Source organism: Octodon degus, unplaced genomic scaffold (genome assembly GCF_000260255.1).
Source record: "Octodon degus isolate 3935 unplaced genomic scaffold, OctDeg1.0 scaffold00113, whole genome shotgun sequence".
NCBI lineage: Eukaryota > Metazoa > Chordata > Mammalia > Rodentia > Octodontidae > Octodon > Octodon degus.
This window is the reverse complement of record NW_004524689.1, coordinates 4,854,298-4,877,884: the sequence shown is the minus strand read 5'-3', so window position 1 is coordinate 4,877,884 and position 23,587 is coordinate 4,854,298. Positions and strand designations below refer to the sequence as shown.

At 56.2% G+C, this 23,587-nt stretch overlaps 1 protein-coding gene across 10 annotated transcripts in view; it reads right to left on the bottom strand.

The window, feature by feature from the left end:
* The window catches only part of Camta1 (calmodulin binding transcription activator 1), a 766,244-nt gene that overhangs the window by 51,616 nt on the left and 691,041 nt on the right, over positions 1–23,587 (bottom strand). For all 10 annotated transcript variants that reach the window (XM_023699407.1, XM_023699408.1, XM_023699410.1 and 7 more), the window contains exons 11-12: positions 23,101–23,227; positions 19,384–19,518 (exon numbers count right to left, since the gene is read on the bottom strand). In XM_023699407.1, coding sequence (XP_023555175.1) covers positions 19,384–19,518; positions 23,101–23,227 — 262 coding nt within the window. The remainder of the gene's footprint in view (positions 1–19,383; positions 19,519–23,100; positions 23,228–23,587) is intronic.

Sequence of the window (23,587 nt, the reverse complement as noted above, 5' to 3'; positions counted from 1 at the left end):
GAGGCCGCGCGGGCACCGGCCCGGCGGGGCGGCGATGGGGTGGGGCCGGGAGGGCTGGGCGGCGGCGGCAGCTCGCTTACCGTCGCTATCAGAGTTGGAGCCTCCGCCCACCTATGGGCCCCAACCTGGATGTTCAAAAGTTGTGCTCTGGCTTCGACCGCTGTGGTACTTCTGCACAATAGCTCCTGCTGCCAGCCTGTCACATCTCCCTGTCAAGCCTGTAGTCACCGCGGGTGGTCGCCAGCAGCCCCTCCCTTGAAACATTTGTGTCCTCCAATATTGTTACCACTCCCTCGCCTATAATCTACCCACACAAACATAGGATCAAACCCTCTCCGCCACCAGCTTTATATCAATTTTCTTAAAATATGATCCTGACTCCTTTCTGACATGTGAATCAAAAGACCTCAAGGATGTCAAGAGACCTCACCCACACTCAAAAACAACTGCAAAATTCCACTCCTACAATTTATATTCAATCATGAAGCCTTGGGTAGAGGCCAAGTGCAGGGCATCTTGTGCTCACATCTCCTAGAGGGGGGGGGGGAAGCCACTCAGCATGGTCACATTTAGGGGCTGCCACCGCCTCTGAACACATTTCCTATTCCAGAGCCGAGACACCTGGACGTCTTCTCTCCTGAGTCCTTCAGATCTACCTGTAGCTCCGTTGCAGCACAGAGCCCGGTAATCTCCCAGCTGCTTGGGCACCACCTCCCCTGAAGCCGTGGGGAAACTCCTATCTATGTATTAAGGCCTGGGGCAACTCTCAGCACCCCTATGGCTTCCTGACACTGGACTGAACTGATCTCCGAGTTCAGGTAGTACTGGGGCTGCAGCACACCACCGCAGGTTCTGCTCATTTCCAGAAGAGGCAGTGAACAGGTGGCAGTTAAGGACACACCAACTTTGGAGACAAACTGTCTGGGTTCAAAGCCAGATTCTGCCATTTGCCACTTTTATGCTCCAGTCTGTACCTTCGTATCTGGGCTGGGAATTACATGAATCAACAGATGTGAACTACTTCTGCCTGCCACGGATAGTTAGTTCTTGCACTGCTGTCTAAGCAGGCCACTGAGGGGCGGTGAGTGGTGACAGAGGTTAGGAAGGAGTGGGTCAGGGTTTCTGGCAATGTTCTGCTCTTGACCTGGGTCCTCTTTCTAATTTGTGCAGGTTCATTAAGTTGCATACTTGGTATGTGCCATTTTCCATATGGGTACTGTGCCTTCAGAGTGTCTTAAAGGAAAGTTGTTAGCTCAGAGCAAGGGAGCCCTAATCTCCCCGTGAGCAGAAACAAAGTCTTACTTATCTTGCCACTCTGTGGGATGCAGGCTGGGCACACCGGGCCCAGCGAACAGCTGCTGGGTTGCTCTGAATAGACTGTGGACAGCGGAGACTGAACAGGAGAACACGAGGGCCAGCGCCTGCTTTCTATTCTAAAGCGCCAGGGAGCTCAAGATCATGTGGATCCAGGTTCAGGCACCTGGGCCCAGCCAAAGAAAGGAAACCGCAGTCTTTTCTGCCTGTCTGGCGGGAAAGTTCTTTCGCTTGGGCTAGATGAAAGAAAAGAAAGGCCGGATGTAGTGGCACACACCTGTAACCCACTCTGATAGGCTCAGGCTCCAAAGTTTGAGTCCAGCTTTGGCAACTCAGCAAATTGTCCAGACCCCGTCTCAAAGTTAATAATAATAATAATAATAATAATAATAATAGGAATATAGCTCCGTGCAGAGAGCCTGTAAAAAAAGAAAAGGCACGGGCAGAGTTCAGTCCCTGATATCCCACCTGATTGAGGAGGAGACCCAGGGAGTCCACGATGCTTTACCCTTCTGAGAGCAAACTACGTCCACCTGGCCTGTGAGACAGGCTCGTGGCTGCTGCGGCACAGGCAGCACTGGTCAAGCGCCCCTGCCTCAGGTGGGCCCGGCAGGCTGGTACATCTCTTTCAGGCAGCCCAAGATGTGCTATTCTGCTGTGGTAATGTCTGCTTGCTGGCCCTCGCTGAGCTCAGCCTCCTGAAAGGGCTGCCACTTGAGTCCCAGGCACCACAGAGGCAAGAGCCTCCTTGGCCCCTGGGCAGGGTGTTGGATGCAGCTGGGGTAGGGTGAGCTGGGTGTGCCTCAAGGCATCTGCAGCTGTGATGCACCTGGAACTGAATGCCTGCACCTGTGGGTATAGGCGCTCCTCTCGTCTAAGTTAGAAAATGAAAGGGTAAGGCCTGCACATGACTCATGCACATCATTACACTAGGTTTTTAGGAAGTTTTCACTGTAACTAGATGCTTTTTAAAAAGAGATAAAGACTAAAACCAAGAACAATTTTTGTCCCTGAAAGCGGGAACAGCAAGCACATCATGGTCTTAGCCCGAGCCTCTGCTGCAGGTGTCACAAGGAACCAAACAGGTGGCTCCCAATGCAGGGGAAGACAAAGGGAACCACAGCTGTGAGACAACTTCACCTGCCTGCTGTTGCTTGGGTCCCCTCCCCGCATCCTGGCCACTGACTCTCCTGCAGGCAGGAGAGCACCTAGAGGGTAAGACAAGGACTCTGGGGAGTCAGGTACTTTGTCCTGACCTACACGGCTTCATTTTCCAAGCCTGCACTCATTCCATTCCCTTCAAACCACCCTAGGTCTTTTACCATCACTAAAAGCACAATCTGGAAATGGCTACAAAGGTGTTTGCTTACCGTAAGGCTTTATAGTTGGAGATGCACAATGGAAAGTTCAAATCGGTGGATTTCACTCAACACACTCCAGTGAAGTAAGTGGTCATTAATATTATTTGCCCTTCAGGGTACTTTACATTGGCCTGGACCCTCCCAGTTAGATGTGACCATGCAATTTTGGCCACTGAAATGTGACTAAAAGTGACACATGGCATTACAAAGAGAAGTTTGAAGGACCAGTGACTGGCTCACCACACCCTTCTTTCTTCCCTTCGTGGCCACAGTGAAGGCCTGGTGGTCTATGCCAGCCTGGGGTCTCTCTACCAATTGCTTATTGCATGAGTAAGAAATAAGGAGCCGGGGAGATAGCTCAGTGGTCTAAGTGCCTGCCTGGAAAGTACAAGGACCCAGGTTCGATCCCTGGTACCGCATGCAGTGCCAGTCCCACCCTGGGCCTGCCAAGCCAGCCACGGAAACTAGGTGTGGTGGAGCACGCCTGTAATCCCAGCACTGGGGAGGCTGAAACAGGAGGATCACTATGAGTCCGAGCTGCATAGCAAGACTCTATACCAAATACATAAATTAGAAAGAAAGAAAACCACTGGTAAGGAACTCCATTACTGCAATAAAGTCTAAACCTCCTGTCTGAAAAGAAATCAGGTTTTTGCATATATCAGCTTCTGATAAAAGACCAAAAAAATGATTCTGCTCAAATGAGGTCACAATTGGCATAGTAAGTGCAAAGTGCAGGTTCCTTCAGACACTTAAGAGAGAAATAACAAGGACCTTATCTCATACCGTATATGAAAATGAACTCAAAGTGGGACAAAGATCACAAGGTAATAGCTAAAATCTACAAAACTCTTAGAAAAATACTCATCAGTAAATTGCTGTGACCTTGGATTTGGCCCTGGTTTCTTAAATATAGTATCAAAACTACACACCAAGAAACAATAGATAAAGTAGATGTTCCCACAATGTAAAACTTTGTGCTTCAAAGGATCCCATCAAGATGTCAAAATAGTCACTGAAAGGGAGAAAATATTTGCAAACCATGTATCCGATAAGGGATTTGCATCTAGAAAAAGTAAAAATTCTTACAGCTCAAAAATAAAGAAAACTAACAACTCAGAAATGAATAGTGGCTCGGAATAGGCATTTCTCCAAAGACATACAAAGTCCGATAAAAATGGAAAAAACACTCAACCTTTTGGGAAATCAAAGTTATTGAAGAAATGCACCTCAAGGTCATAATGAAATACCAGTTCATGCCTTTTCTTCTTCTTCTTTTTTTTTTTTTTTTTTTTCTGGTACTGGGGATTGAACTCAGGACCGTGTACTTGGCAGACAGGAGCTTAGGCCACTGAGCTAACTCCCCAGCCCCAGTTCACACCTTCTAAGTGACTGGAAAACATGGACAGTAATAACAGTTGGCAAGAGTAAGGAGAAAGTAGAGCCCTCACGTATTGGGGCTGGAAATATGAAACAGTACAGCCACTTTGGAAAACTCACAGGTTCATCACAGAGTGACCACAGACGGCCCAGCTGTCCCACTCCCTGGGATGTTGGTAAGACAATGACATGGGGGCCCGTGATATGGGTGTACATGTGGCACTAAAAAGGGATGGAGTTGTGGTACATGATAAATGTGAGTGGGCCCAGAAGGTACCGGGCAAAGGGAAACAAGCCAGAGATATTTTGTATGATCCGCTTTGTAAGGAATGCCCGGGTTAAGCTAGTTTCTAAGCAAGTTGCAAAAGCAGGTAACTGCCCCGGGTCAGCATGGAGGGCTAGGAGCTGTGCTGGAGGAATAAGGGATTCTTTTTTGCAGGGGAAGAGGTGAGAATATTTTAAAATTAGTTTGTGGCAATGACCACACAATTCTGAGAATATGCTAAAAATGTTTGTATATTTTAAGTAAATTGTATGGTGTGTTAATTGTATCGCTACAAAGCCATGAAACATGTACACAACACACAACAAAGAAAAGACAACAGCAGATGTCACGTGAGCAAAAGTAGATTGGCCAAGGGGAGGAGGCCCTGGCTGGTAGCGCCTGAGGTGGGGTACTCGTGGTGAATAGATCTGAGCCCTCTGTGTCCCCCCACTGTGGGCGAGGACGGGTGAGGAATCCTAGAGGACAGGGCCCTGCTCAGAACTACTCAGGGAGCAGCAGAGATTTGCATGGGCCCCCCCAAGCTACAAGCCACTGACCCCAAGGCAGACAGAGGTCGGCGGACTGGCCATGTCTAATGCTGACTCTGAGCGCGTGACTGTCAAATCCCTGTCTGCCACAGTGGTGCCCTGGGCAGGTAGGGGAAAGGCGCCCTGGTCAAAGCCTGCTCTGTAGCCCACTCAGGAGCAGCTGGAGTAAAGACCTGGGCCCAGCATAGGCCCTGCTTCTCAACGCAAGCTCCATACCCGCCTGAACCTCTCTACCTGGCCACGGGTCCTGGCCATTCTGTGCCAAGCTTGAGGCTTTTCTGGCCCCCTCTGTGGCTCCTTGTTCAAGGCCACACTTGCCAAACCAGGGCCCCATCCCTCTGCCCTCATGGCCCACAGCTCAGGAAGCTGCAGGTTTAAGGTCTCAAAGCGTCCCCAGTTCCCTGAGGCAGCTGGCCTTTCCGGGAGGCAGGAAACCCGGTTGGGCCTTCGAAGACGACTCCAGACCTCTTGCAGCCCAGGAGTCAGGACTGGGAAATGAGGAAGGCATGCTCCCCAGTGTGCCTGGCCTGGCCAGGCACTATGCTCGCTCACCAAGTGGCTCTAATTAGCAGGAAGCAAGAAGACAGCAGCAGGAGGCAGATGATCTGGCACTTAGTGTGAAAGCCACTTTGATGTCACTGTCCTCGGCGCCTCCATGGCTTTCAGAGAAGTGGCGACCTCAGAGCAGAAGGACCAAGCCCTCCATGGGAGGAGTTGCCAGTGTTACCGAAAAGCAGGAGAGCGATGGGAGAAAGGAAGCCCGAGTGCACACAAGGGCACTTTCAATGCCCCCCATCGTTCCTGGGCAGCCAGGGCTTTAAATGCACAGTGGGCCGTGTCAGAAGCTTTTCCGAGCTGGCTGCGGGGCACCTCTGTGTAGGCCCTGTTGGCAGCCACCCGCCTCCGTCCACTGCCTTCCGATGTCACAACAAATGTCACTGTACGTATCAAACAAGGAGGGCACTGGTGCATTTTCTGTGCCTCAAGAATCACACTGAACTGCTGTCATCGTAGAAGACGGCTGAAAGCCGCATCTGTGTTTCTTCCTCTCCATGAATTACTGAGCAGGAAGGTGTCCTTCCCAGGCTGGGCACCATTCGCACGACCAGATCCAGTCTCATCAGTGTTGGGGAAAGGGAACAGACTCTCTGCTGGAGGAGCTTGGTCACAGGGGAGGGGACCCAGAGGAGGGGACACTGGACTCTGCCCCACTGGCTTGGTGAGGGCTTCCCAGGTTCCTGAGGGCCAAACTCAGGAGAGGGAGAAGGGAGAGGACTGGAAGTAGGTATTCACCCACCTCCTGCATCAAATGAAACCACGGGGACCATGCTGTCGAGGTGGGAACACAGCTCCAGCCAGGGCTGCCGCCTCCAAGGAGGAGACAGGCGCACGGTCCCCTCCAGAGCATCCCAGGCCATGTGCAGATGAGTCATTTAAAGACGTGACTGATTGAATATATTAGAATAATAACCTCCGCTGTCAAGACTTCTTGAATTTCTCCATTCATTCTATATCGAGGTACACTGATCTATGATGTAGTCAATTCCCCTCCTGGCCAGGAAAATCGAAATGGTGTACAAGATTCTCTGCAAAAGGCAACCTATTCACCCAAAGCATGTGTCCCCAAAGCACGGTGGAGTGCTAGACAGTATCTTGGGAGGGGTGGAGCTTTATAAACAGACACCACCTTGGACACACAACAACTTTCCCTCCCTCAGTGAGGACCCTGAGAAGAATCTGGCCCTGGGGGTGAAGAAGCAGGAAGGCGGGAGAGGGCCGGTGGGTGCAGAGGAGGGCGGGATGCCGTCCTGCATAGTGGAGAAGTTACCTTTGCCTGTAGAGGCCAGGCCTTTGCTCTGCCCTCTGGGGTGACCTCTCACCCTTAGAGTGCAGTGCCTGATACACTCCATTGAGCATCTGTGCCTGCTTGAGGTCTTGGGTCAGAGAAGTCTAACAATACAATTGAGAGTAAGGGCTGAGGTGTGGCTCCGTGGTCGAGCCTCTGCCTCGCTAAGTGGAAGGCCCTCAGTCTGATCCCCGGTAGCAGAAAAATAAAAAGAGGGGCTGATCACCCTGGATATTTTTAGGGTAAGGGCTGGGCATGCCAAAAAGACCCACAGTGTGGTGCTACCTGCTCACTGTGGACAGGCTGGAGACTGAGCTAGCTGTGTGACAATCCGTCACATCTGCGTGGTGGGGCCTCCACACACTTGAGGCTCAGTACGCGTCCCTGGCTGGCGGCAGTCCACGAGCACTGGCGTACATCCAGGCCAGGAAAGCAGTGCCCTTTGCAGCTCCCCGGGCAGAAGCCAACAGAAGCGCAACCCACTGGACTCTGCCCTCTGCCTTCTTCCCTGGGCTGGTTTTAATCTGCATCCTTCACTCATCCGAGGTGGGTCTAACAACTTTCAGGGTGAATGATCAAACCAAAGGGCTGTTTCGGGGACCCCTGAACTTGCAGTTGGTGTCAGAAGTGGCGGCAGTCCTGTGGGGGCTGTGCCCCCCAACCTTGCAGCTGGCTAACCCCTGTGCATATGGTTTTTTTGTTTTTGTTTTATTTTTTGGTGGAACCGGGGATTGAACTCGGGCCCTTGCACTTGCCAGGGAAGCACTTATTCTCCTGAGCCATCTCCCTGGCCCCAACCCCTGTGCATAGGAAGAGCACACCAAGGCACCAACACAAGCCCTTCCTATTACACAATGGGTGCCCGGAGGACCCATGCCTCCTGCCTTTCCTCGTCACTCGAAACCTGTGCCCAGGAAGCACCCATCACCCTGACCTGAGCTCCCGGGAGAGGAGCATGGCTAATGGATGGGTGCTGTGGTTCGGGCACATTTGCTCCTCGAGGGCTGTAAGCTTTCCCACCACTACAGCGATATTGGAAGGTGGTGAGAACCTTAAGAAGCAGAGGCTGCTGGGAAGTCCCTGGGGATGATGCTCTTGGAGAGGATTACGCTGTGCTCCTGAGATTCTGAGTTAGTTCAGGAGAGGGTTGTATAACAGAACAGGACTGATCCCCTACCCCAGCTCTGACTTCCTGTCTAGAAATGTAATTTCACCCTCTTGAACATGCCCATGCCATTAGGATACCACCCACCAACAGGCCCTCACTACAACCTAAGATGGTGCTGGTGCTAAGCCCTTGAGCCTCCAGAATGACACGAAATAAACCTCTTTTCTTTATAAAGGACCCAGCCTCAGGTACTTCTTTATAGTAACAGAAAACAGACTAATACAACAGGCAAAGCCTCATTTCCAGCAGAATGACACTCAGGGGGCTGGAGCTCAGCAGATAGCACTGGGTAGCAGGTGCTAGGGAGACTGTTTTTCTCCAAAGCTGTATGTATCTTCCATAATGTTTTATGACCCAGTTTGGGGACAAGGGAGCCTAAGAACAGCATCCTGAGGCTGCAAATGCAGAAAGAGGTGGGTGCTGGGAGACTTGGGAGGTTGGTGAATGTGAAGCCCTGGGTGTGGGGTGGGCTGGTAGTTGTTACTGTCTCTGTCCTGCCACTGTTTTGATAGGACTCCTATGAAGAAAGATAGGGACAGGGAGATGTACACGGCGCCTGCCTCCTTTCATTCACTCATTTGTCCCCTCACCAGGCTGGGGTAGCACTGGGCCAGACAAGGGGAGGCACAGGGTCCCCTGGACGGCAGCACTCCCTGTGGCACCCCAGAGGGTGGCTAAGTCCTGGTGTCTGAGGGAGGGGAATGCTTTTCCCTGCCTTTCCTACTGTATGGAGCTGAAGGGAGAATTCTCTGTGCGTACTGGGGGGCCTTTTAAGAAATCTAGAGCACATTCTGCAAACTTGTCTTGGAATACTTGCTGGAAACTTGTCCAGTGACAGGCGATCAGGATGGGGTGACGGTGCCTGGTCAGTGCCCGATGCCCTCCTCAGCCTGGTTCTCACCACAGGGAGAACATCAGGCTGCCGCAGCCTAAAGCCAGCCAGTCAGCATCAAGGACTACAGTCCCAAGGATACACCTGGGCCATCTGTCCTTCTAGCCTTCAACTCATCCATCTGTCCATCCCTCCACCCACCCATACATCCACCTATCCATCTGTCCATCCCCAGAAAGACCATTTATGGAGAACCTATTGTGTCCCTGCCTGAAGGCATGATGACAATTAAGACAAAAGTCCCGACTTCACCTCCCTGCTGGATTCTCTCTCACGTCAATCTCATCCACAAGCATTAACTCACTCCCCCGTGAGGCTCTGTGCAGGCATCTCAGACTCCCTCTTCTGCACATCTGCTTCTCTGAGCTCTGGATCCTACATTCCTTTGCTACTGGCCCGCCCCAGATACCCCAAGGCCCCCTAGACTCAACCCGTGAGCAATCTTTCTCCAAACTGATGGGACTGGGAAATAGCTCAGAGGTCTAAGTGCCTGCCTGGCACGTCAAGGTCCAGAGTTTGATCTCTGGTACCGCATGCTGTGCCAGCCCCAGGTCCCTGGACATACCATGCTGGCCCTGAAACTGGCATGGTGGCACACACGCCTGTAATCCCGAGCACTAGGGAGGCTGAGACAGGAGAGTGACTACAAGTCTGAACTGTGTAGTGAGACCCTATATCAAAAGAATTTTTTTTTAAGTGAATGACACAGAGCCCCACCCAGTGCTACCGATGCCGCCTTCTCACTGTGTCTCGGTTCCATCCCCTTCTCTCAGGACCAAGCGCACTGTCCTTTTGAGCTATGACAACGGGCATGCCTCCCTCATCCATTCTAGCCCTCCTTTAATCTGCTCTCTATGCAGCCACCAGTAATACATCTTGAAAAGCAAACCTGGCCACATGACTGCCACTCAAGGGCTGCATGGCTTCCTCTGACAGCAAGCCTGCCTGCCCACCAGCCCCACACCTGAGTGTCCCTCTAGCCACCACCTCCTTACGGATCCTCACATACTCCTTCTCCCAGAAAGCTTCTGTGTGTGTCAAATGTCCTTGCCTTCCGCCTTTCTTCCACATCTCAGTTCAAGGCCAACTCTTTAAGAAGTCCCTGCCAGGCCTCCCTGAGAAGGCCTTGTCCAGGATCAGCACACCAAAAGCTTGTGCCAGGTCTGACTCTTCTCCCACAACGAGGGTCAGCCCACTGAGTGGGGACCTCACCTGTCTTCTTCACTTGTTCTAACGGCCAGCACCTTGGGCACAGCACCTGGCACCTAATGGGGGTGTGCTCCATGAACATCTTTGCCTAAGTGATTACAAAGAAAACCTCGGTAGTGAAGGAATTTACAAAGTGACAGGAAAGCAAGTAAGAAGAGAGCTTCGCTTGTGAGGTGGGGAGGAGTGGAGGGACAGCGACAAAGCATACTTGTAGCTCTGGGGACCAGCCTGGCTGCCGGGGGGGGGGGCACTTGGATGCCAGCTGCCCTTACTGTAGAGGGGGCTTTGCATCAGGAGGCTCTGCCGAAAGACAATCACGGTGGCTCAGACAGAAGACTGCCAGCTCTCCCTGGGGCCGGAGACTGACTGACGCAGCCTGCAGCCACCGAACTAACCCAAGGTGTCACCAGCTCTTGGCAACTCTGCAACTTGGTGAAGGGCTGGGGCAGAGTTGTCTCCTCACCTCCCAGCACCTCGCAGGCTCTGGCAGGAGAAAGTCCCTTCGGGACCTCCATTGGGGACTTTCCCCTCTGTGTAGGGGGCATGCAGCATGGGGCAGAAGCCAGGTCGCTGTTCGTCCGTATGGGCGCAAATACTGAGAAAGAATGTCAGAACCAGGTCTCCGAGGAAACTGGGACCGCCAGCTTCTGTCCAGCCCACATGTGCTGGCTTCACGAGCCTCCTCGGCAAGGTCGGCTATGGGACAGAGGAAGATAGCAAAGGAATTAGGAGGCTTCTGTCCCCTGTTGTGCATGGCTTGGGACAAGGTGCTGCCCTTCCGGGGCCCAGGTTCCTTCCAGAAAGAGGAGGACAGCGTAGATTGTGCCAGCCGAGTTCCCTTGGTGTTCTAGCGCAGCATCTACATCTCTTTCTGGTGTATCTATGATTTCCACTCCATGTTGGTTTCCAAAAAAGCACCCAACCTATTGGTTACATACGGGACCTACAGCACATACCCTACCCTCATTTTTTCCTCCCTCAAACAAAGGCCTCTGGGCTCAGAGATGAGTGGAATCGGCAAGTTACTGCAGGGCTGGTCTTCAGCCTATCAGAGACTATTTTGAATGTCCTGGTGTCACAGAGGTGGTGACAAGGTCACTGGGCTATTCAGAAACATGTATATTTTTAGGAGCTTTTCAGAGAAGAGCCTTGCTCTTGGCACCGGCTGGAGGCCCGGCGCTGCCTTCTTCTCAGTCCTGCATGAAGCCTGTGCGTGGGAGATGCCTCCCTTGCCTTGGCCTGGGACCAGCAGGACCACCCTTCCTCCTACCCCACCTTCCACTCACAGGTCCCACCCCATCTTCTCTCTCTTCTCTCCCTTGCTGCTGATGTTCTTGGTCTCTTGGTCTCAGGGCGGGATACACAGACCAGCACCTCCATTCTTCTCTGGGAGATGTTCTCCTAGGACAGGCCAAGGCAGCCACCTGCATGGTGTGCCCCACACTTGCTGATCTCCCTGCAGCCCCAGCTTCACCAAGAGGGCCTTCTCTGAGGGCTATGCCTTCTGCAGAACTACTGAGCAGCATCCCGAGGTTGAGGCAGGGCAGTCCCGAGCAGCTGATTTAGGAGCCAGGGTACACGGTCTGCTGTAGGTTGGAAGCCCAGGGCCGCCTCCTCTGCGTCTGACTTCCTGCACACACCATCTGGGGTGAGTCTCAGTTTGGTCTTACTTTGGAGCTTGCTCTATGGGAAGGACAGAGAAGGGGTCCATCTCCAGGGCTCAGGGCAGCTGCGTGTGATCCCCATGAGCCCAGCGACAGGAGGCATCCTTCCTTGGTCTGCAGGCTTAGCACATGGCTTGAGTGATCGACCCCAGAGGTGCCAGGTAGGAGAAGCAGGGCCTGAGTTCTTCTTTCCTGCTGCACATGGGGGTGGAGGTAGGGGGCAGAGGCCATGGGACACCCAGGCTCCCTTGGGCCAGGTAAGCATCTGAGCAGCTCCTGTTCTCTGCTGTCCCACCCCAGGCTGTGGCTCTGGGTGCAGAGACACGTGTAGCGCTGGTTCATCTGGAGTTTTGAGCCACTTCTCTGAGTTCTTCAAACTTACAGGCCTCCACCTCCCCTCTCTCTCCCTGCATACAGTCCTCTCTGGGCAAGTGAGACGCGCTGCCCAGCTTTCCACTTGGCCCTGACCGTGGCTGCCACACCCTGATTCCTGAGGCAGCAACTTTCCTCAGCCACAGCAGAACCCCCTCCTGGTCTTCTTTCTACCTCACTGGCCACTCGGCCCCTCTACCAGCCTCGCCTCTGCTGGCCCCAGAGCCCCAGACACTGCAGCTTCTCTGGTCTCCACCCCTGCATGGCGCTTGGCAGTTATACCCACGAGCTTGCAACTCCTAATTTCGCCTCCATTCTGGAGCTCTTTCTCGGTGGTCTTTCAATGCCAACTGTGAGCTCTGCGCCCCTACTCAGGCTACCAGCTCTGAGCAGACCACAAGCAGATTCCTCATGCCCGCAGCGACCAAAGCTGCATCTTCCTCCAGCTCCTCCACCTCAGGAAACGGGCCACTGTCCCTCTAACTGCTCAGGCCCCAAATCTCGATGTCTTCTTTCCCATCCTCCACATTCCAGTTCCTGGCAGGGCCCCCGACATTATCTACAAATGCCCCTGACAGCCAACGTACCCCTTAGAATTTGCGATCACCAGCCTTGTCAAAGCTACTACCCATCTCTTGTCTAAACGGATCCTAGGGCTCCAGGGTGGCCGCCCTGGAAGTGGACATGAAATCCATTCTGCAAACAGCAGCTGGGGCAGCCAGGAGCTCCGAAACATACACCTAAGCCTGTAGACACATTGTCCATGGGGCTCCCCACCGACCTCATGATAAAAGCCCAGGTCCCTGAGCTGGGTGATGGGACGGGCACCACGTGGCCTGATCCCATGTGGCCTTTCTGGTCACCACCTTCCTCTCCTGCACTTCTGGTCTCTCCAGCTCCTCCAACATGCCGGACAACTTGGTATCGTCGGGCCTTCACTCATGCCAATCCCTCTACCACGACTGTTCCTCCAGTGAGTGCAGGGTGCTGGCTGGTTCCCAGCATTCACCACATCGTTCTTGTGGAGCCGCCTTCGCCTCCAACCTCAGCATCCACCCTGGCCCCACCCCCAGACCGCCCTTTGCTTCTCACCACTGTTCTTCGCACTGACTGGGATACGAGCCCCATGATTCCCCTGGGCCTAGCCAGCGTCCAGCACACAGTGGACCCTCAATACATCCTTAGTGGACAATGGAAGGACGACTGGCCTGGAGACAGTTTGGACCTGTGGGATTATTGGGGGCTGAAGGATGGCGGCGACAGAGGACACAAAGTAGAGAACCTGTGGGAGTTTAGGGAGGCAAAAGCACCTGGCTGAGCTGCAGTGTGGGCAGGGAGTGAGTTTAGGGAGGCAAAAGCACCTGGCTGAGCTGCAATGTGGGCAGGAAGTGAGCAGGGAGCTCAGGGATGAGGGATGGGGACTGTCCCAGAGGTGGGAATGTGTACAGGGAGGGCGGCCACACACGAGCACCTAAGTACTCTGGGACACAGTGGCTCATACGAGGGGTATGGCTGGCACTATCTCATGGCAGTGTGGGTCTGGGCTGGGGAAGAGGTACAGAGCAGCCGGCACTGTGCACCCCTACAGAGGGCACAGAGAGCCCTGGTGGACAAAGAGAGAAGACAGCCAGCCGTGTGGACACCTGAGAATTTTCCAGGAGGAGCTGGTGACAGAAGCAGGGCAGTTGGCAGGGGTACAGGAGGGCACCTAGTTGCAGAGCTTGGGGCCAGGAGTCGTCGGCAAGGTGACAGGAGCTATAAGGATGCACTGTGACCAACACGTCCACTCTGCTCCACAGCTGTCACTGCACACCTGCAGACGGTGTCCTCCCGGCCGAAGCTTCATCAGTGTGCACCAGTAGTCACATAACAGAGGCACAAGCAAGGCCGAGGGGGCTCTGCTTCTCACTGCACCCCTTCCCGCAGGTTGGATAGGATCAGAAGTCAGCTCCCAGAGAGCGGGTAGCTCTTGGGTCTACCCGACGCCCCAGGCTTGGAGTCCAGCAGAGCACACCCTCAGGACGCTCCTGGAGCACTCTGGGGAAAGCCATGTCCTCAGCGAGGCCTGAGGGCCAGCACAGGCCCCACGCAACCCGAACACTCTGGGCCCAGGCCCCGGGAGGCGGTGTGCAGAGCTGTCACTGGGACAAGGGATGGGGTCGTATCTGGAAATGAGGTCTTTGTAATGTGCACACAGAGGCAATCAGTGAAGACAAGTTCACAGTGGGCTGTCGTCCGCTGACTGGTGTCCTTACCAGGAAACACATGCAGGCCGGAAGACAGCCGCACGGCAGCGGAGGCAGAGATGGAGATACGCTGTAAACACCAAGGGCAGACTGGGGTTGTCGGCAGCCACTAGCAGATGTGCGAGACTGGGGAGGAGTCTTCCTGACAGCTAGGAAGAGAGGCTGGGCCTGCTGACACCTTGGCCTCAGATGCGCAGCCTCCAGAACTGGGCACTAACGGCATGGCAGGAAGTGAATGCCACGGCCCAGCGGCAGAAGCAGTTGGCATCACCCACTGGCAGCTGGGAGCCTCCTGCCTTCCAGCTCTGCCATAAGCTGTGTGGTCTGTCGTGGCTGGGAAGCCACGAGTGCTGCCTGGAGCTGCCCAGGTCCGTCTACAGTTGTCTGCCTGGCTTCTGCCCTGACCACAGGAGGCGGTGGCGAGGCTGCCCCATCTGCAGATGTTGGGCCTCAAGGACCCTCTCCCTGCAGGGCACCATTTGTCATGGCTGCAGGGAGGCTGGGTGGGGACTAGCGCCAAGGCAAGGGCTTGGCTCCTGGGGACACTCTCCTGCCATGCAGCCCTAGCCCACCTCCTTCATTGCCACAAGTGTCCCTCAGGTCATGGTTATGTGCAGAAACACCCACAGAGACTCACGTGGTAACCAGCTGGCATCTGCTCAGCCCTGCACTAGGTGGTTCTCAGTGAAAGCTTAGGGTAGGTAGGCCTCTTCTCATTGGGGCCAGCTCCCCACGCCCAAACCCCCAGAGTGCCCCTAAAGGTGGTGGTGGGGAAAGTCTGAGACCTGGTAATTTTTTTTTTAGCCTGAAATTGAACTCAGGACCTTGTTCTTGTCTGGCAGGCACTTGTGCCGCTGAGCTATCTCCTCGGTGGGCCTTGGGCTTTGACTATGGCTGTCATTCAAAGACATTCTCCAAGTCTAGACAAGTCATACGCTGTCTTACCTTAAAATGTTTTTCTTATGCCACAAAACAAACCCTATTTGTTTTAGTAAAACCACATTTTACATTTCTTAATAACTGAGTCATTTACCTTCCATCCCTTCCTCCTCCATACCTGCAGATGATTCTGTTTGCATTTCTGATCTTTTCTGTGTCACACAGCAGGCCCTGCTAGAGGTGGCTGCTAGATGGTCAGATGAGAAGGTGGTGGGGGCAGCCCAGGAGAAGCTGGCATGGGCCCTCTCATCAGAAGCCCTGGGAGTATTGCCCTGGAAGAAACATCCTAGCCTCCTGGAGGCCGCTGTCCCAGCTGGGCCAGCCTCTCCTTTGTCCTAGGCTGCTCCACATCGGGTCAGGGTGGTCTCCCATCCCTAATGGGCAGAGGTAGGACAGTCCCAGCTACACAGCCTCCATCCTGTAGCAAGAGGGCTGGGCTCTACCAGAAACAGGGAGGCCACAGCCTGCCTCTCTTCCTCACCACCTCCCTATACAAGGGCTGGCTCTCAGGTTTCCCAGACATCTCACCTGGAGCCAGGGGCCTCAGAGGTCAAGAACAACCTCCTTTCTGAGGCTGTGCTTCTGGGCATGTGTAATGAGGCTCAGGCCCCCAATCCCTGCTTCCTCCTATCTGAGATGAAAAGGTCCTGCCCAGGTGACCAGCAGCCCCGTGCAGCAAAGCAGCATCCACACCTCCACCCAACCCTCCCACCCAGGCAGGAGGCTCAGTTGCAAAACAAGCAACTGAAATCGCCTAAGCAGCTTAGTGGGGCTCTGAGAAGGAGACCGCAGGGTGATGTGTGTGTGTGTGTGGGGGGGGGACGGCTGGAGCTCCTCGACCTGGCCTGGGGAGATCAGATGACCATGAGGAGAGAAAGAAAGTGGCACACAGCAGTTCCACTCACCCTTTCCAGGACAGAGGTCACTTAAAGTGTTCCTGTGCCCTTGAGTAGACTAGTGCCTGCCCCACCCCCTCCACCACACAGCTGCAGTTCTAGTGGCCTGGTTTGTTCTCTTCACAAACACAGGCACAGGCAAGACAGTCCAAACAGACAGTACACCCACTCTCAGCCAAGCACTGCTGTGGCCAGGCTAAGGCAGGCGGAAGTGACAGGTCCCAGGGGCCCTCTTCAGGGGGCCTCCAGGGTAGCCTCTGCGCCTGTCTCCTTCCAGCCTGGAAGGGTCTGGTGCAAGTGGCCTGGGGTCAGGCCCTGGGGAAATCTGCTCTAGACCTGGACTTCTGGCAGACAGCACCTATGCCAGTTAGTTCCTAGAGAACATCGGCCAAAGGTGTCTGCCCTTTCTGGCTTCTCACTCTTCCTGGGATACCTCTTCCCGCTTGGCCTCTGGGCTTCCGGTCCCACCAGAGGGTCATGTCCTCCAGGAAGCGGCCCTGACCACCAAACTCAATCAAGGAGCTCTTCCTTTGCAAGAATCTGGTGGGCATTCACTTTCATCATATAGGAATTCAAGTAGCAAGCGCATTCATGTCACAAACGTGCTGCCACCTACCCTGAGCCACCCCGTGCGGGGAGAAGGCGGCTCTGGCCTACTTCTTCTGGGCCCCAGAGCTCAGTGGGGACTGGCAAAGGGTGAGGAAAGTCTCTAGGGTTGGAGGCGGTGTGCTGCAGCCTGGGATCTCTCCAGAAGGCTGTTTCCCCAGGGTGCCTCCTTCTCCAACTCCCCCTTGCACCGCTTCCCCCACCTCTGGGGAGGGGGTTGTCCCTGCCTGGATGGCCGCACCCCAGCTTAGGGTTTGGAGACTTCGGTCGGGCTTTGCGGCCCCTCTGAGGCGTTGGGCGGGGCTGCGCAGACAAAAGCTGCACCCGGGACAAAAGCTTCGCCGCAGCACGCACGTGTGCGCGCACGCGCGCTCGGTCCGCCGCACTTGCCCGGGGCCCCCCACTGGCCATTTGTCTGGCACGCAGCCCCATTGTTTAAATTCAACGAAGGCGAAAATTCTTCTCCGCAAACGTTGCCTCCTCCCCCACTCCCTCGGGAGGGGACGGGGCAGGAACGCCCCCAGGCTTCAGAGGACGGGACAAAGGAGTGACGGCGGGGTTCCTGCAAGTCGCTGCTCTCTCGGGAGCCTCCTGCACCCGCCGTCCTGCCGCAGTCGAGGCTCCTGGGGACCCGCGCCGCCAGTGTTTCCACCGCAGGGCCCTGCATTGCGGCTGCGCGCCGGGCGGGGCGTGTACGTGTGCGTATGTGCACGCGCTCCGCTCGGCTGCCGCGCCCCACTTTGCTCGGCGCCGCAGCACCCTCGCCCCCACCCCTTCCCGCCGCTGCCGCTCTCCTGGGCTCGCTTTCCTCCCCGGCTGCCCAGATGGGAACAGCCTGGTGGCGGTGGGGGCGAAGGGACCCTACTAGGAGCTGTACGCGGGCGGGGAGGAGCTGCTGCACCGTCTGCCCTGACACAAGGGCACTGCCAAACCCAGGGCTGGGCAGGGCCCTGGGGACCCTGCCCTCCGGGGCTGTCTCAGCTGTCCTTGGTGAAAGGCTGGGAACATGGGCCGTGGGTAGGAGCGTCCTTTGTATCCACTGAGCGGAAAAGCATAGGTAATCCCGCTGTCTCCTGTTCCCGCCTCCCTTCTCTCTCATTTCTTGAAATGATGCCTGGTCAAGACCCAAGCGGAAGGGACCACAGAGTCCTGTTCTGCTCTGGAGAGCACCCGGGCCACTGCAGGCGGCTTCTAGGCCAGCAGACCGGCCCAGGCCAGTTCAGCACAGCACTGATTTGGAGCTAGTGTCCTAACAGCGCCCTGCCAGCGGTAGTGCAGAGGCCACGCTGCTCAGCTGACCAGGCCTTGGCACCTGCCACGTAGCCCATGTGTCCTGCCCAGGGCCTGGGGATGCTAACTTCCACTTGGAGGATTACCAAGGCCCATAGTCCTGGGGAGGGGTCAGCTGGTGAGCAGGTGCCCAGTTTGGATGCAGGCCCATTCCCAGGGGGCCTAGCGTGCCTAAGACCTAGGAGTGTGCTGGTCACAAAGTAGGTAAGGCTCTTCTTCCACAGCATCCTTGCCTTTAGCTAACCTGCGGATGACCTGTGGATGCTGCCCACGCTCTGGGCTCCAGGGGCCAGGGAGTATTTCCTAAGCTTCAGGGCACTGCCTGGGTGAGACACTGCTCAACGAAAACCTTCTGTGTCCAAGGCCCAAGCATCCTCTGTCCACCCTCAGGAGCCTGAGTGGGTCACCCAGAGAGATCCAGGCCTCTGCAGGGCTCCCTGCTCCTTTTCCCATTTGTTCTGCAAAGCTGAAACCGGATTTCCGGAACGGAATGGGGGCCCCCGGTCACCCTGCCCTTCTCTGTTACATACTGCAGCAGGTCACCACCCCAGTTCTGCCTGGCTCCATCCTTGGCCAGGCATACTGCCAAGGCCGGTACAGCGCTCCCAGCCAGCCACTGCCAGGGTGCAGATGCCTGCTGACCCCAAACCACCTCTGGGAATAGCTCCTGACGTGCATCAGCCAGGGTGGCTGCCAGGCACCCTGTCATCACTGAGCGGGGCCTGGGGAGGTCAAAGTTTGCACACTGAGGGGTTCTGAAGAGCTATCCCAGGTGTGACCCTGCAGCCAGCACAAGGGGATGGCAAGGGTAGGAAGACAAAAGGGGTACTGTGGGTGGGCAGGGTCAGCTGAGCCCAGACCCAGACACGCCAGGGCCACAAGGTCTCTGGCAAGGTACCTCTCTGAGTGTCACCTCTACACCCTGCCCTGACCTGGCAGTCATGGACTGCCACCCTCCCACACTGCCCTATTCGGAGGTCAGGCTGGGCTCACCAGGATGGGGGCCTCATGGGACCTGCCCTGGCCACAAGGGCAGCTTGCTGCTGCCTCTGGGACTTCCCCTTTTGCTCCCAGGAGGAAACATCCCTGGAAGGTGCAGCAGGTGCATGGACCTCTGCTTGGGGTCCATCCAGCGAGGGACCACTCAGCTTGTGGGGGCCCATTCAGCTGCTCAATTACCTGGCAGAGCCACAGCCACAGCCAAGCTCCCCAGGGAGAGCCTGAGACCCAGGGTGGGTCTGGCTGCCTGAAGACACACTCATGGGCCTGACAGCGAGGACCCAGCAGGTCCCCCCCCAGGACCACCGACCCCCTTCCTGGGACCTGCCTCTCCTCTTGCACGGTGGGCACCAAGTGTCCTTTCAGGCGACCCGATCGCTGTTCTTACCATCCAATGACAGCCAGTCGTGCTGAGAGGAGGGGAGTGTGGGCAGGGCCCGGGCTTTGTACTCAAACACCACCGAGTTGGAGATGATCTGGTTGTTGAAGGCAACTTGTAGGGTCACAAGACCCGTGTCGTGGGCTGAAAGCAAAAGAGAGAAGTCAGAGCACTCTCTACCCCAGCCGTGCCTGCTCTTCTACCTGATGCCCCCGTGTGCAGACTCCTGTCCTGCAACCCCAGCTTGCCCTGGGATGGGGCAGGGACTGGGGCTCAGCACACAGGGCCACGCAAGGAGGTGGCCGACTGAATGGCGCCTGGTGCCCCCCCCCGCCCGGGCTGGCTCACTTCTCCCCCACCCCCACCTGAGGCGGGGTGCGGGGTGCCCGCTCTGGGCTGCACTGTGCTGTCCGCCTCACCCTTTCCTGAGTTTCTGCTGGCTCCCTACATGAGACGCCCACAAGGTTTTACAAGGTTTTCTGCCTCCTCGCTGGAAGCAAGAGCTCCGTGAGTTCTGGGTGCTGAGCTGGCCACACACCACCAGACGCTTCGGGAGGGTAGGGCTGCTGACTCCACGGGATGCACTGGGCAAATGGATGAGGTGGTCTCCCTGCCTCAGCGCTGGGGTGCAGGCTGCTGCTCCACTGTGCTGTAACTATGCAGGGTGTGGCTGGCAGGTGGCCCCTGGAGATGGCTCACAGGGCATGGTGGGCGTTCGAGTCTCCATTAGTGCTCTGTATTCTCTGCATTGGTCTTCTGGGCCCGAGAGCCTCCCCAGGACCGATCTCCGGGAGGACATGTGTGGTGTGCGTTACTGTCTGGGCTCTTGGCTTCCAGCGCACAAGAATGCTGCTCAGCTGTTCCTGAGATGGAGCCTGCAGAGTCCACTTCCAGAGGGAAAGCCACCTCAGGGACCCCTGGCCCCCATGTACGTGGTGTATGTGGTAGGGAAGTGGTCATCTTCCCATTGTCCCAAGCCTGAGCCTGGGGGACATCACTGCCCAAGGCTGACCCACTGGTTTTCTCCTGTGCTTCCTGCCCTGGCAGCCTCTGCCAGCTCCAGCCAACAGCCCAGACCTGCAGGCTTCATGGCAGGGGGCAGGCACGCGGGATCGCCCGCTGCGGAGCCCTGGCCTGGCCCAGAACCTCCTGTGGCTTTGGGAGCACTCCAGGCAGATCTCCAAGCTAGCGGTCACTTGCCTTCCCTGGAGATTTGCCTGGTTAACCAACAGGAAGGAAGGCTGTCAGTGCACCTTCCTGTGTGACCCCAGGGGAGCTGGAGACCCTGGTGCCAGGTGTCCGTGCTCCAGGCCACTCTAAGGCCCCTCTTCTTTTCCAGCTGGTCCTGTACCCATGCTCTGCAGTGACGCTGGCTGGTGGCAACTTCCCCAGAAAGAGAGCACAGCAACAGCCTTGGCTCCTGGGGCCAGGCCCAGGACCACCCTTCTCTCTCCCTGTTCCTTCATCCATCAGTGAGTCCTGGCTCTGCCTACTTCTGTCTCCACAGCTGCCACTCTTGTCCAAGCCCTGTGCATTCTGCCTCCTGCTGAAGGTGACACCAGCCTTGTGACACCTGTCCCCACTGGAGAGGACTAGAGACCGTCTTGCAATAGCCCTCCTGGAAAGCAATGGGAATAGGTGGCTGGAAGGAGCCCTCTTTCCTGTCATTACAGAAGCTGTCAGTCCTCTTGCCTTTTGTGACCTCTGAGGAACCTAGAGTGGGCTCTGACCAGCAAAGTCTTCTTGGTGGTGGCCCCACCTTCTCCTGAGTTCAGCTGCTTCCTTCCCCGACTTCACACTTGGCTCCATCCATCCTGACCCTGGGCAGCCCTGGAGTCTAGCAGAAGCCAAAGCCCATGCCTGATGCTCGTACAGGCCCGAGCCTGGTTTTCCAAGAGCATCTGTTTGGCTTGGGCAGGCTCACCAGGCCACAGCAGTGCCTGTTTGCACTCCACTGCCCAGCCCTGTACCATCCCTGGCCCGAGGCAGCCTGGCTTGTGCTCCCCAGCCTCTGAGCCCTTTCTTTGTAGGCTCAGCCCCGGCTCAGTACCCTGGGGAGGCTGAGAGGAGGTTCCCGAGCAGCAGCCAGCAGCATCTCCCAGGAGAGTGGTTGCGCTGCACCAGGGCTCCTCCCTGAACTGCTTGCTCTTCGAGGGTCAGGGCCCTAGTTAGGAGCTGGGCCTTATTCCCTGCCTCGCTCCAGGACTCTCGGTGCTTCAGAAATCTGGAGATACTTGCAGCCTATTTGGCAAATGAAATGAACGAATAAACAAATAAATACATCCAGAGTGAAGTTTCCATGCGGGCCTTGAGACGGAGATGTCCAAGGAGACTCCCTCTATGGGGTGAAGTGCAGCACAGAACGAGCCCCAGAAGGACCCCGGCTCTCAGCTTTCCTAGGGCTTCGTGGCTTCTGCTGGAGACCCGCTCCAGGGGAGGAGCTGAGCAACCCGGGAGAGACAGCGGCTGGAGCAGAGGCTGCCTGACAGGCTGGGCCCGAAGTGCCCTGGGACCACGACCTGCCTGAGCCCTGGCTTCTCCTCCCTCTGCCCTGGGACAGAGAAGCAAGGACCTTCCCAAGGGATGCAGCCCTCAGAACCCAGCACCTGGGCCAGGTGCTGCCCGACGAGCCCTCTCAGCAGATGCTCTCGCGAAGAATGTAGAAACTGAGGCCCAGAAAGGCAGCCTCCAGCCAGAGTCATGCAGATGGCATCTGGCTGGCTGGGACACATGCAGAGGTGACCGGCTCCAGGCCGTGGGATTCTCCAGGTCTGACCTGGGACGTGGTCCAGAAGGCTAGTCTGTTATTTATTTCCTGGCAGGGTCGGGTAACTGAGGACGGGCAAGGTCTGGGTCTTCAGCCAGGCCAGCAGGGACAGGAAGTGGCATCTATTCACAGGCTGAAGTGAGTCCCCAGCCGGCAGCAGGTGATAAGTGGACTGCTCAATAACATGCTGCCCTCTCTCTCTCCTGGACAGCAGCAGGCTGATCTGGCCTGGGCTGGCATCTGGGGTGGCTGATGTCCAGGCCTAGCAGGGCTGCTGGGAAGACAGGGAGCTTGGTGGGCCTTGGAGGGCCAGGCGGGAGGCCTCTAGGGGCACAGCCAGCAAGGCAGGGGTTGCCACAGGCCCCAGCTCTGGCTCCCTTGGAACACGGACAGAGACACTGGCTAGCAGATCATGAAGTCTTGTGGGGAGGGGGAAGTGGGTCGAGCTACAGAGGACAACAGAGAGGGGGCTCCAGGCAGGCTTCTTTGGGAGGTCACTGAGGCCTTGAAGTTGGAAGCAAATGACACAGCTGTGTCTTTTCCCGGGTGGGTGCTGAGATTCTCAAAGGAGTTTATTCTTAGCTTGACATTCCCGGTTCCTACAGTCCCTGCCGGGTGCCAAGGTACTGCATGCTTTTCGTGATCTGATCTAGGCCCCAGATGACCGGATGGGCTGCCACTGGGATGGATGGCCGGGGCAGCTGGGGAGAGGGTTGCCTTGCTGCAGAGGTGGCCTCCGTCCCCACAGGCAGCTGCTGGCCAACCCTACAGAACAACACTGGGGCAGTGTCCTCCAGGAAGCTGGTCCCGAGTGCGTCCTTCCGCTCGCTGGTTCTCTACATTGCCCCCTGCTCACATTTTCCTTAAGATCCCAGCTGAGCATGCTGGGTGCCCTCTGATAAGAGGTCTGATGCTCTTGGGCCCCACGGACTTCGCCAGGAAAAGAGGGGCTTCCTCACCTGGGCAGTAGCAGCGCAGCACCCCGGGCTGAATCAGGGACGCAGGCACTGAGATCTGGTCAAACAGGCAGCTGTAGTTATTGCTAGCTTCTTGCCATGGGCCAGTGATGAGGACCTTCACTCCTCCCTGGAGGGGACAGAGGGGCACAGAGGTGGAGAAGCCATCAAGAAGGGACAGGGTGCAGGGAAGGTCCCTGCAGCTGTGTGCTCAGGAATTTGAAAGGCACTTCGAGGACCCAGGAAGAGGACAGGTGGGTGGCTGTCCAACCCTAACCCTCAAGAGGCCCTGCAGCCTTCCCCCTGGACACCCGGCACCCTGACCCTGTCCCAGGCAACCCAGAGTTCCAGGCAGCAGGGAATAGAGCTTTTCAACCTTTTCAGCCCAAGATGCACCTGAGGATGAACTGGCCAGCTAGGGTGCAGGAAGGGGACAGAGGGGGACAGAAAGGACCTCCTGTCATTCACTGGAGATGTGGAGTGAGCTTGT